The sequence below is a fragment of the Scyliorhinus torazame genome, chromosome 2, assembly GCF_047496885.1.
Source record: "Scyliorhinus torazame isolate Kashiwa2021f chromosome 2, sScyTor2.1, whole genome shotgun sequence".
Lineage (NCBI taxonomy): Eukaryota > Metazoa > Chordata > Chondrichthyes > Carcharhiniformes > Scyliorhinidae > Scyliorhinus > Scyliorhinus torazame.
The window spans coordinates 220385720-220399675 of NC_092708.1; the positions used below are offsets into that span (position 1 = coordinate 220385720).

The window sequence follows — 13956 nt, forward strand, 5'->3', positions numbered from 1 at the left end:
TGCTTTTTCCTTCAATTTGATACTCTCCCTTAGATTTCCATGTTCGATTTCCCCTCTTTCTACCGTTCTTCCTTTTTGTTGGTATAAACCTTTGCTGAGCACTGTGAAAAATCGCTTGGAAGGTTCTCCACTGTTCCTCAACTGTTTCACCAATAAGTCTTTGCTCCCAGTCTACCTTAGCTAGTTCTTCACTCATCCCATTGTAATCTCCTTTGTTTAAGCACAAAACACTAGTGTTTGATTATACCTTCTCACCCTCCATCTGTATTTTAAATTCCACCATATTGTGATCGCTCCTTCCGAGAGGATCCCTAACTATGAGATCATGAATCAATCCTGTCTCATTACACAGGACCAGATCTATGACCGCTTGTTCCCTCGTAGGATCCATTACATATTGTTCTAGGAAACTATCGCGGATACATTCTATAAACTCCTCCTCAAGGCTGCCTTGACCGACCTGGTTAAACCAATCGACATGTAGATTAAAATCCCCCATGATAACTGCTGTACCATTTCTACATGCATCTGTTATTTCTTTGTTTATTTCCTGCCCCACCATAATGTTACTCTTTGGTGGCCTATAGACTACTCCTATCAGTGACTTTTTCACCTTACTATTCCTGATATCCACCCAAATGGATTCAATCTTATCCTCCATTGCACCGATGTCATCCCTTACTATTGCCCGGATGTCATCCTTAAGTAACAGAGCTACACCACCTCCCTTACCATCCACTCTGTCCTTCCGAAAAGTTTGATACCCTCGGATATTTAACTCCCAGGTGTGACCATCCTTTAACCATGTTTCAGTAATGGCCACTAAATCATAGTCATTCATGATGATTTGCGCCATCAACTCATTTACCTTATTCCGAATACTACGAGCATTCAGGTAAAGTACACTTATGTTGACTTTTTTACCTCTGTTCTGAATCTTAACACCTCGATCAGTAACCTCTCCTAAGTTATATTTCCTCTTAACCTTTCTCCTAATTTTCCTTGTCGTCGAACCCACATCTTCCTGTAACAACCTGCCGCATCGCTTACCATTAATGTTTTCACTTCCCGTTTTATTTCTTTTAGTATTCCTGGTCCTATTCACTGAGCTCCCCTCAGTCACTGTACCTTGTACTGTCGCCCTTTTTGATTTTTGACTATGGCTTCTCTGCCTTACACTTTCCCCCTTACTGCCTTTTATTTCTGTCCCTGTTTTACTACCTTCCAACTTCCTGTATCGGTTCCCACCCCCCTGCCACATTAGTTTAAACTCTCCCCAACAGCTCTAGCAAACACCCCCCCTAGGACATCGGTTCCAGTCCTGCCCAGGTGCAGACCGTCCGGTTTGTACTGGTCCCACCTCCCCCAGAATCGGTTCCAATGTCCCAGGAATTTGAATCCCTCCCTCTTGCACCATCTCTCGAGCCACGTATTCATCCTCTCTATCCTGACATTCCTACTCTGACTAGCTCGTGGCACTGGTAGCAATCCTGAGATTACTACCTTTGAGGTCCTACTTTTTAGTTTAACTCCTAGCTCCCTAAATTCAGCTTGTAGGACCTCGTCCCGTCTTTTACCTATATCGTTGGTGCCTATGTGCACCACGACAGCTGGCTGTTTACCCTCCCCCCCCAGAATGTCCTGCAGCCGCTCCGAGACATCCTTGACCCTTGCACCAGGGAGGCAACATATCATCCTGGAGTCTCGATTGTGTCTGCAGAACCGCCTGTCTATTCCCCTTACAATTGAGTCCCCTATCACTATAGCCCTGCCATTCTTCTTCCTGCCCAGCTGCGCAGCAGAGCCAGCCACGGTGCCATGAATCTGGCTGCTGCTGCCTTCCCCTGGTGAGCCATCTCCCTCAACAGTATCCAAAGCGGTATATCTGTTTTGCAGGTAGATGACCGCAGGGGACACCTGCACTGCCTTCCTACTCTTGCTCTGTCTTTTGGTCACCCATTTTCTATCTCCCTCAGTACCTTTCACCTGCGGTGTGACCAACTCGCTAAACAACGTCCTCAGCATCGCGGATGCTCCAAGGTGAATCCACCCGCAACTCCAGAGCCGTCAAGCGGTCTAACAGGAGCTGCAACTGGACACACTTCTTGCATGTGAAGGAGCCAGGGACAGTGGACGTGTCCCTGAGCTCCCACATCGCACACGAGGAGCATGACATGGGTCTGAGATCTCCTGCCATGTCTTAAACCTTAGGTAAACTTATACAACTACAATTCCAAAAAACGAAAGAAAAAATAAATAAATTAGACAATGAAAAGAAAAACTACTTACCAGTCACTTACCAGGGATAAAAAACACTTCCTCCCCACCCAGCTTCAAATTCCCACCTAGATTCAAATTCCCAAACTCACTCTTTGCTGTCTCACTCTGGCTGTTTCCTCTCTGGCTCACTGGGAGAACTCACTCATATATATCTTCCTTTGTGCTAGGTATGACTTCATCCAGTGGAGAATTTCCCCCAATTCCCTACGATTTCTTTGATTTGGGGCTCTGGTTGCCTCCAATTGTATCGCTCTGGCTCTAAGCTCTTCCTGTAGCTGGAATCCAGTGATTGTGCCTCCTCCCAGCCAGTAAGGGAAGTTGTTGTCAAGTAAACTCTCAGTTTGCACAGCAAGCTACTTGAGAACCCGTACAGTTGCGATTAGAAGCTCCCAAGATGGATGCAGGCACATGCCCTCTGTCATTGTAGAACAAGTTGACACATTCCTCAAAGTGGCAAGCCAATGATTTGTGGTATTTTTCTTACAAACATTGGTGAGTGCCATGTGATATACCAGCAGTACAGGTCTGCTAATTTCCTCATTTTCTGACCCTGTCTGTGCTACACCCAAGGCTGAATTAGCCTGCAGTCTGGTCGTGTCTTTATTTTAATAAGATGCATCCTGATTCTTTCATCACCCACAAGCAGATCTTTCAGCTCATTACTGCATGTCTGTGAATTGAGTAGTGCCTATCAACAGTAAACATCGCATTGTAAGAATTACAAAGAGCAAAGGTACTTGCAAAGTTTTCTTCTGTTGATATTTTTGAATTTAAATTTTTTATTTTTTAGCTACCCTGAGACCTTGACAGACCCAAGCTATAGAGGACAGATCCTGGCTCTCACATCCCCCATGGCAGGAAACTATGGGGTGCCAGACACGAAGAAATTGGATGAATTGGGATTAATGAAATATGTGGAGTCTGAATTTATCCAGGTAATACTTGCTACTCATGAATGTGTACTTGGTAAGTGGGCAAGTTTATTGATCTCTTGATGAAGCATTATTTACCCTAATGTGTTGGAATGTATGATCAAATTTGTTTATTTGCTGTTACGGGGAAAACCTGTTACATAAAATGATGATTGGAATTGTATCCAAAGTGTGATAATGGAGTTAGAGAAACACTACTTACTGGATTCGGTGTGTGGGAAATTCCATTCTGAAGTCGAAGTTCTGTGGTGGGAATGGAAGACATGGGGTGGGGTCCTCCATCCCGCTGCACCCATTTTCTGGTGCCCCCCCCCCCCCCCCCCCCCCCCCCCCCATCACCTGCTTCCTATATCTAGACTTGGTGCAGCTTGTGGTATCAGCACGTGATGTGAGTCAAATTGTGATTTGGGGACCAAGAAGGTGAAAGCAGTGTCTACTCACCTCAGAGTTGTGGATTTAAGTTGAGCGTGCCAGGTGCACATCACTTAGGTACAGGCATAAAAGTGAACGTTCCATTTTCTAACTTGTGGGGATCTTAATTTGGAGAGGGACATTAATTCCAGCAAGGTGGGCTTTTAATGAGAATGAATGAGATGCTAATGCTGCAAAAGAATTAATCGACATTGTTCATCAGAAAACTCAACCTGCCTTAGTCCACCTTCAACCTGCCTTAGTCCGCCTTCAACCTGCCTTTAATCCGCCTTCAACCTGCCTTAATCCGCCTTCAACCTGCCTTAGTCCGCCTTCAACCTGCCTTAATCCGCCTTCAACCTGCCTTAGTCCGCCTTCAACCTGCCTTAATCCGCCTTCAACCTGCCTTAGTCCGCCTTCAACCTGCCTTAATCCGCCTTCAACCTGCCTTAGTCCACCTTCAACCTGCCTTAGTCCGCCTTCAACCTGCGTTAATCCGCCTTCAACCTGCCTTTAATCCACCTTCAACCTGCCTTTAATCCGCCTTCAACCTGCCTTAATCCGCCTTCAACCTGCCTTAGTCCACCTTCAACCTGCCTTTAATCCGCCTTCAACCTGCCTTAGTCCACCTTCAACCTGCCTTAGTCCGCCTTCAACCTGCCTTAATCCGCCTTCAACCTGCCTTAATCCGCCTTCAACCTGCCTTAGTCCGCCTTCAACCTGCCTTAGTCCGCCTTCAACCTGCCTTAATCCACCTTCAACCTGCCTTAGTCCACCTTCAACCTGCCTTAATCCGCCTTCAACCTGCCTTAGTCCACCTTCAACCTGCCTTTAATCCGCCTTCAACCTGCCTTAGTCCACCTTCAACCTGCCTTTAATCCGCCTTCAACCTGCCTTAGTCCACCTTCAACCTGCCTTTAATCCGCCTTCAACCTGCCTTAGTCCGCCTTCAACCTGCCTTAATCCGCCTTCAACCTGCCTTAGTCCGCCTTCAACCTGCCTTAGTCCACCTTCAACCTGCCTTTAATCCGCCTTCAACCTGCCTTAATCCGCCTTCAACCTGCCTTAGTCCACCTTCAACCTGCCTTTAATCTGCCTTCAACCTGCCTTAATACGCCTTCACCTGCCTTAATCCACCTTCAACCTGCCTTAATCCGTCTTCAACCTGCCTTAGTCCACCTTCAACCTGCCTTAATCCGCCTTCAACCTGCCTTAATCCGCTTTCAACCTGCCTTAATCCACCTTCAACCTACTTTAGTCCTTCTCAACCTGCCTTAATCCGCCTTCAACCTGCCTTAATCTGCCTTAATCCGCCTTCAACCTGCTTTAGTCCACCTTCAACCTGCCTTAGTCCACCTGCAACCTGCCTTAATCCGCTTTAAACCTGCCTTAATCCACCTTCAACCTACTTTAGTCCATCTTCAACCTGCCTTAATCCGCCTTCAACCTGCCTTAATCCGCCTTCAACCTGCCTTAATCTGCCTTCAATTTGCCTTAATCCACCTTCAACCTGCCTTAATCTGCCTTCAACCTGCCTTAATCTGCCTTCAACCTGCCTTAATCTGCCTTCAACCTGCCTTAGTCCGCCGTCAACCTGCCTTAATCCGCCTTTAACCTGCCTTAATCCGCCTTCAACATGCCTTAATCTGCCTTCAACTCGCATTTAACCCGCCTTCAACCTGTGTTTACCCCACATTTAACCCGTCTTCACCCCACATTGAACCCATCTTCACCCCTTCTTCACCCCGCAATTAACCAGCCTTCTCCCCGCATTTAACCCAACTTCAACCAAGTCCTGGGGACAGGGGACGGGATTCTCCGATCCCGTGGCGGAGTGTCCACGCCGTCGTAAATGCGTGATGGCGTGAACGGGCCACTGCCAGGAGTAATTCTAGCCTCTACAGGGGGCCAGCACAGCGCTGGAGCGGTTAACGCCAGTGCGAACTGTGCGCCGCGGGATCTGTGCATGCGCAGTGGCGCCGGTGCCAACGAGCACATGCTCAGTGGCACCGGCGCCAGTGCGTGCATGCGCGGTGGCCTCCTTCAACGGTTGGCCCCAACGCAACATGGCGCAGGACTACAGGGGGGTGCACGTAGGAAAAGTGGCCGGGGGAGAGAGAGGCCGGCCGGCCTATCAGTGGACCCCAATCGCGGGCCAGGCCGCATCGGAGGCCCCCGCCCCACAGGCCGTTACCCGACGCTTGCACACAGAGTTCCCACCAGCTGTGAGCAGGTGTGGACGCCGCCGGCTGGACTCAGTGTTTTAACTGCGGCCACTCGGCCCATTCCGGGCCGAGAATCAGCGGACCTGCTGCATAGAGCGGCCCGCGACCGGCGCTGCACCAAACACGCCGGCGCCAATGGTGCCGATTCTCCGCTCTGTGGAGAATCGCGTGCCGGCGTCGGGGCGGCGTGGCCCAGTCGCGGGGATTCTCCGGCCCGGCCACGGGCTGAGAAAATCCCGCCCAGGATTCCTAATGCTCATCCTGGTGTTGGGAAACTGATATTTGGCTTCAAGCCAAATTAAGTTTCCCCCATCCACCACACTGGCAGAAATGACAGATGGTGGAATTGAAATGGTATAGTTTGCTCCTGGGTCCTTGCAGTCCATGATACAAAGTCCAATGATCCTTGTGTGTTCAAGAAATACATTTGGATAAGCCAAAAGATAGGAAGTCATAATAGCAGCTATGGCCACTTGTAACCAGGCTTGGGAACTCCAGCCTGATACTCAAGCCACTCTAAGGACCAGGAAACACACTCAGGCTCTGCTGATGTTAGTCTTTGTGGCAGGCACTTTCCAAACAGTTGTGTTCTATCACACATCCAACCTTCTGTATGCAGATGTGCTATGGTACAGAACCAGTCAAGGTTCCTAGACTGTGATTCAGAGTAACACCAACAGTGTGAGTTTGATTCAATTTCTGGCTGAGGTAGGCTTGGAATCTGCTTTCTTACCCTGTCCCTGAGTGTGGACAGCAATAGGAATCCACCTCTGACAAAAAAATGGACAAGGAAACTGCTCAGGCCATATCAACAGCACACTGAGCCAAGGGTCCTCCTGTCTTTGGGCAGAGCATACATGACAGGACTATGTCCTGGACAAGGTTTGGACCAGGAAAATTAGGAAAAACAGTGACAATCAGAGGGAGAAGGTTAGCCCAAACTTGGATTGCATTTATCAGCTCCATCAGCATATGTCATTGGGTGAAAATAGGCAGAGTGCAAGCCGGAAAAAAGTCGAGGAAACCGCCAGTCCATAGGCAGCTATTCCCACCGTATCGCTCGGCTCATAGCCCAAAAGAAGCTGAAGGGGCAGGTGCCACCATGTTTCCCGTTCGCAATTTCAGTCTTAAAAGATTGTGGAGCTCTTTCTAAAGGTTTCCCTGATACAAGAAATAAAATATAGACCCCCCACTATCCACCCCTGGCACACGTCACACAACAAACAGCCCCCACAGAAGTCCCCCTTGCAAAAACACCCCCTGCCAGGAGCAGTGCTCAGGCATTAATCCTCTCCCAGCAATGTACACCCACGCCCTGGGAGACCTGTCATGATTCAAGCCATGCCGGGGCAGCATGGTGGCGCACTGGTAGCACTGCAGTCCCACGGCGCCAAGGTCCCAGGTTCGAATCTCGACCCTGGGTCACTGTCCGTGTGGAGTTTGCACATTCTCCCCGTGTTTGCGTGGGTTTCGCCCCCACAACCCAAAGATGTGCAAGGTAGGTGGATTGACCACGCTAAATTGCCCCTTAATTGGTAAAAATGAATTGGGTACTCTAAATGTATAAGAAGAAGAAAAATGATTCAAGCCACGCCAACGTAAATGGGCAATCATAATGGGGTGGTTGGGGGGATTGTCAGGCGTAAAGACCTAATAATGAGATTTAAATGTATGTCAGGATTCTCATTGCATCATGTCATGGTTTAGGGGCTGGTTTAGCACAGTGGGCTAAACAGCTGGCTTGTAATGCAGAACAAGGCCAGCAGCAAGGGTTCAATTCCCATACCGGCCTCCCCGAACAGGCGCCGGAATGTGGCGACTAGGGGGGCTATTCACAGTAACTTCATTGAAGCCTACTTGTGACAATAAGCGATTATTATTAGATGGGGGAGTGGGTGGGGTCAATCGCAACGGGAAATCGAGATTTTCTGCTCCTGCCGGCGAATCCATCCCCCACCCCCCTACAACACCCCCCCCCCCAAAAAAAAAACCAGAAGTGGCAAATCCCCCAATTGAGCCTAATAGATCAAACTTTTAAGTGACAAGTTATTTGCACCATAGAATTGTACCATAGATCCTCAAGAAAGTTTTCAGCATTAGTTAACCCACCTTTTAATGTATACAGTGCAGGATTTCTCATTGGGCCGTAACGGCCGACCTGTCGGGTACCTGAGGGGTACCCAAAGATGCACTGTGACCCCGCTCAACTCCATCCTCACCTGGACGCTCACGGGTAAGCGTTGCATGGAATTTGCCCAGGAAGTTCAAACTTCCCTTGACACTTTACCTGCACTCGGAACCATCCAAAACATCCATTTAAATTGGACAGGGTTACACGAATAGTTACCCAGAAAAATTAGTTATGATCCCCATAGAGAATGATAACTTTTAAGGAGAAATATGAGCTTGATAGCTAAAAGTATAACACAAGATTTCACGTTTTATGATGTTTATTGTAACAAGCAGACTGTGTATTTTCGACTAAACAATGTTTTGTGGAATTTACACTTTAATCCAGAGGGCAGAACTTTTAACACAACCAAAAAATAACCACTAACAGGTATACGTTACGCGATCCTTTAGTAGACATTCCGTGCTTCCAGATTCAGATTTACATGTGAAATTTTTCTTTCCCAGCATGGAAACGTTTTGTTTTTCATGGTGTGGGTTTTCCTGGAGACTTCTCCCTGTAGCTAGAGCTAGGCAACATGTCCAGCCTCATTGTAACTCCCCAAGAATGAGCTCTTTCCAAACAAAAGGTGAGCTCCCATCTGTATTTTGGCAAGGTGAACCATGGAGATATTAGACCATTAGCTGTTCTCTCTCTCCCAGAACCTGACTGACCTGCATGTGATATTCAATGATATTTTCGGAAAGCCCAATAACCCAATAACACAATGGGCAAAATGTTCTGGCTCTTCCCGCCGGCATGATCTTTCAGTCTCACCGATGGCAACTCCCCCCACAGCACATTCTCTAGTGGCGGAGGGTGGGCATGTGCAAAATCCCATTGACGTTGGTAGGACTGGAAGATCTTTCTGCCAGCCAATGGCAGGCTGCCTCTGCCATGAGAAAATAGGTTGGGGGGGGGGGGGGCTGGAAATTCTTTCCTAATGACTTCCTTGATATCCTTCTCCTGTCAAAACCCATCTCCATGGCAATGTCAATCACACGGGCCTTTAATTCAGGTGGAAATGCTGGTTGGCTATTCTTCAGACTCTAACTAGCTTTTAACTTGAAAGTAAATGGGCATTTTAAAGCATAACTGTTTATGACCCAACATTCTCAACACTTTTCTGGGACTTTGGAGACCCACAGTCTATCCACTATCGGTACACAGCGTGCTGCCAAGTGTAAATATCTTGCACCTTCTTCTCAGTAAAACAATATGGGCCCTCTTTAATCTCTAACAATCAAACTGTAATATCCCTCAAGGGACCTACAGGATGAGAATGCTTGTCTTCCCTGTGTTCCTTGTAGAGTACGAGCTCCTCCACAAGGGGCGGGGTATCTCAATTACCCAGTGTATATAAGGTCGGCCAGTAAGGCACCGATCAAGCAGGAGCATGGTAGGGGTCTACCGTGAAATGTATACCTAACATTTGTAAATAAAACTTTGTTCTTATTTTTACACCATGTGCACTCCCCGTGTCATCCTCAAACCACCCAGGTTGTGGGGCAGACTTCAGAACATGTCACATGACATCCTTCATTTCACCCTAAATTAAAGACACAATCCCAAAACAGAACACTCTTTATAAATTTGGGTATCTACTGTGGCTATTTGGGTTGGGGGATATAGATGTACAGTCAATTAGAGACCTTTCTATAGCATGGCTAGTGATAGAATGTGGTGGTTGAAAGATGTGAAACAGGACCAGTTCCTGGATGGAGAAATGAGAAGGTTCGTACCAACCCTAGGAGTATTTGATGGCACCATTTGAAGTCATTTAACTCCAGGCAGCAGCTTTGGGGGAGGCGGGTGCAGTAATGACTTATTCTGGGTACCTGAAGTGGAAAGCAATCAGTGATAAACTTAGGAATTCAAGGCGTGTGGAATCATAGTTTTAGAATGCTCGTGGTGTTGGTCGGTGGGATTTGGAATGCAGTAGCCAATTTCAGTGTGGTGGTCTTCAGCTCATTCGGAAGCTCATTACAGAAACAATGGTTGTGGAGTTCTACTAAATGTCCTCTGGGTTTGTGTGCTCTCAAATTACCCTGTGAAGGGTTGAAAATGAGCTAAAGTGCATTGGTAGGCAGGCCCTGTACCCTGCACTGATTAGCTGCAGCTTCTGGTTAATGAGAAAAGCAGGAAAGGAGCATGTAACATTTACATGTTAGAAAAGAGGACAGTGCATAGATGCTTCGCTTCCTGACTGGACATAAAGAGTGAAAAGTGAACAGTGCCAACAACGAACTCTCCTTCCCCTTCCTTCTACTCCCTCCATGCACAGTTATTGGCCCTCTCTTTATCTGTCCAAGGCTGAAGCATTTGGCAGTTCCTTGTTCTCCTGTCTATACGTGCTGCCGTTGTTATATCTCCAGTAACAAATGGCCAGTTTCTGGCTGGAGAAATGAGAGGTTTTGTACCAACCCTAGGAGTATTTGATGGCACCGTTTGAAGATATTTTACTCCAGACAGCAGGATTGGGGAGGCGGGTGCAGTGATTGCTTATTCTGGGTATCTGAAGTGGAAAGCAATCAGTGATAAACTTAAGAATTCATGATAAGATGCATTGGACACATGAGCACTGCGTGCAATAATCTCTTGCTCTGTTACTTCTAGGTTTCTGGATTACTAGTGCAGGATTACAGCCACAACTATAGTCACTGGAACTCGGTTAAATCACTGGGCGAGTGGTTAAATGAAGAAAAGGTAAATTGCGATTCCCTTCTCTCATTCCGCACTCCCCCACACAGTCTCTTGTTAAGTACAGATTTAAGGTGCCTTGTCCATGGCCTTTTTCCAGTTTGTGAATGGTGGAGTGAGGTCCCTCACGTTTGGCCAGAGAGTTCACTTCTGGTCCTATTTGTGCCCCTGCCAGAGGTGCAGATGCTCTGTAAGAGTATAGTCCAGGACCTGGGGCTGCTGAGACTAATTGTAGCAGCATTGTCATAGCCCAGCTGGTTTCGGTAGAGCGCAGATTAGATCTGGGGTAAAGGATCTTTATTCTTCAATTACATATTGCGTTTATCTCTGAGCTATCTGAGGATCTTGGAAAAACCTGTCAACAAATGTCCAAATATTCTTTGGAAGTGGTACAGTATGGCTTTAACTCTGAACATTTCCCCTGGTTGGTGAATCAGTAACTGGAAGTATAAACTTAGCAAAAGAGTGAAGGAAGCAGAGAATTGTTTTTAGGCAGTGTGTTGTTGGAGCAGAGCGTTTGCTGGCACCTCTTAAGTGTGTATTGGAAGTCCCCACGTTCCTATAGTGCTGAGTTCCATGGGCCTGCAGGCCAACCCAGAATCATAGAATGATTACAGTACAGGAGACCATTCAGCCCATCGATTCCATGCTCTTCCTGCAAGAGCAACTCAACTAGTCCCACTTCCCCCCCCCCCCAACTCTTTCCCAATAACCATGAATAAATCTTTAAATTCTTGTCCAATTTATTTTAGAAAGCTACAGTTAAATATGCTGCCATCACACTCACAGGCAGTGCATTTTGGATACAAACCACTTGCGCTGTTTAAAAACAAAAATGTTTTCATGCCATCTTCGATACTTTGTGCTCTAGCTCTTGTCCCTTTGCCAAAGGGAACAGTTTCTCTCTATTTAGTCTGCCTCGATCCACCATGATTTTGAATACTGCTATCAAATCTCCTCTGAACCTTCTCTTCTCCAAGGAAAACTGTCCAGTTTCTTCAATTTGTCCACGTACCTGGATTCAGTCATCCCAGGACAAGTCTTGTAAATCCTACCTGCACCCCTTTCTAAAGTCTAAGCATGGTCTAGAATTGAACACAATTCCAGTTGAGCCCAATCTAATGTTTCATATATTTTAATCATAACTTCCTTATCTTTGTACTCTGTGGTTCGATTTACACAGGATCCATTTGAACTCATTTGCCCTGCCACTCCTGGCATCACTCAGTGCCAATAAACATGACCTTTCAAGTCCAAAGTACCAAATATACCAGAACTGTGGCCTGGCTGAAATGACCTGATTGTGAGCCTGAGATCTTTCTAGTCTGAATAACCTTTTGACACTATGTCCAAACCCAAAAGCCTGGGGTTTACCTGGTCTGCAGAGTCCATCTTCCTTGGGTCTGTTATCATAAAATTCCTAAAGTGCAGATGGAGGCCATTCGGCCCATCGAGTCTGCACCAACTCTGTCTCACGGCGCTGAGGATCCGGGTTCGATCCCGGCCCCGAGTCACTGTCCCTGCGGAGCTTACACATTCTCCCTGTGTCTGCGTGGGTTTTCTCCGGGTGCTCCGGTTTCCTCCCACAAGTCCCGAAAGACGTGCTTGTTAGGTAAATTGGACATTCTGAATTCTCCCTCTGCGTACCCGAACAGGCGTCGGAGTGTGGCGACTCGGGGATTTTCAGTATCTTCATTGCAGTGTTAATGTAAGCCTACTTGTGACACTAATAAAGATTATTATTATTATTTTGTTGTGGAACAGATTCCAGCCCTTTATGGAATAGACACCAGAATGCTCACAAAGATTGTCCGGGATAAGGTAAGCAGCATGGTGGCCATTTTGAAATTCTCACAACAAAATTGAGTTTTCCTGAGAGTCATTTTACTCATCTAAACAAAATTCTTCACAGGGAACAATTCTCGGTAAAATTGAGTTTGAAGGCGATCCTGTAGAATTTGTAGATCCTAACCTACGAAATCTGATGGCAGAGATATCAACCAAGGTAAGTTTTATTTAACATTCTGTTTGTTTTTATAGATTTGTCTGGTGAACAACATGTCATTTGCTCTCAACTCCTTTCAGAGATTTGCAATTTTAAACTCCTCATTGTCATGAGGGTGATTCCAGGAGAGATTGAGATATGGTGAATGGGGACTGCAGTGTGGGTAGGGAGGATCACAGAAATAAAATACAGTGCAGAAGAGGCCCTTTGGTCCATCGAGTCTGCACCGACACGTAAAGAGAGATTTAAGCGGTTTGGATTGTATTCACTGGAGTTCAGAAGGATGAGGGGTGGATCGCATAGAAACCTATAAAATCCTAACAGGACTAGACAGGGTAGATGCAGGAAGGATGTTGGCTGGAGGCAAGGTAGGACACTAGTTAGCACAGTTGCTCCAGGGTCCCAGGTTCGATTCCCCGCTGGGTCACTGTCTGTGCGGAGTCTGCACGTTCTCCCCGTGTGTGCGTGGGTTTCCTCTGGGTGCACCGGTTTCCTCCCACAGTCCAAAGATGTGCAGGTTAGGTGGATTGGCCATGCTAAATTACCCTTAGGTTAGATGGGATTACTGGTTTACGGGGATAGGGTGGAGGTGTGGGCTTAAGTGGGATGCTCTTTTCAAGAGCCAATGCAGACACGATGGACCAAATGGCCTCCTTCTGCCCTGTAAATTCTACGATTCTATGTTGATCCTGAATGTGGGTATGACCAGAACCAGGGGTCACAGTCTGAGGATGCGGGGTAGACCATTTAGGACTGAGATGAGGAGAAATGTCTTCACCCAGAGCGTGGTCGGCCTGTGGAATTTGTTACCACAGGAAATAGTTGAGGCCAAAACGTTGTATGTTTTCAAGAAGCAGTTAGATATAGCACTTAGGACAAAGGGGATCAAAGGATATGGTGTGGGGGGAGGGGGGGAAGTGGGCTTAGGCTTTTGAGTTGGATCAGCCATGATCATAATGAATTGCGGAACAGGTCTCACAGGGCCGAATGGCCTCTTCCGGCTCCTATTTTCTATGTTTCTGAATTACCCTGTATCCCATGTGCATTTGCTTTCTTTATAAGTCTCCCATGTGGGACCTTGTCAAACGCTTTGCTGAAATCCATGTAAGCTACATCAACTGCACTACCCACATCTACACACCTGGTCACCACCTCAGAAAATTCAATCAAATTTGTTAGGCATGAGGAGGACCCAGGAAATAAAGATTTCAGGAAATGGAGACTGAAGTGTGG

General features: G+C 47.0%; 1 protein-coding gene across 1 annotated transcript in view; it reads left to right on the forward strand.

Annotated features, from left to right (window-relative positions):
• Positions 1–13956, forward strand: part of cps1 (carbamoyl-phosphate synthase 1, mitochondrial) — a 204232-nt gene that overhangs the window by 31284 nt on the left and 158992 nt on the right. Inside the window, exons 3-6 of the mRNA XM_072484190.1 lie at positions 3071–3215; positions 10635–10724; positions 12483–12539; positions 12631–12723. Of these exons, the coding sequence (XP_072340291.1) occupies positions 3071–3215; positions 10635–10724; positions 12483–12539; positions 12631–12723 (385 nt within the window). The remainder of the gene's footprint in view (positions 1–3070; positions 3216–10634; positions 10725–12482; positions 12540–12630; positions 12724–13956) is intronic.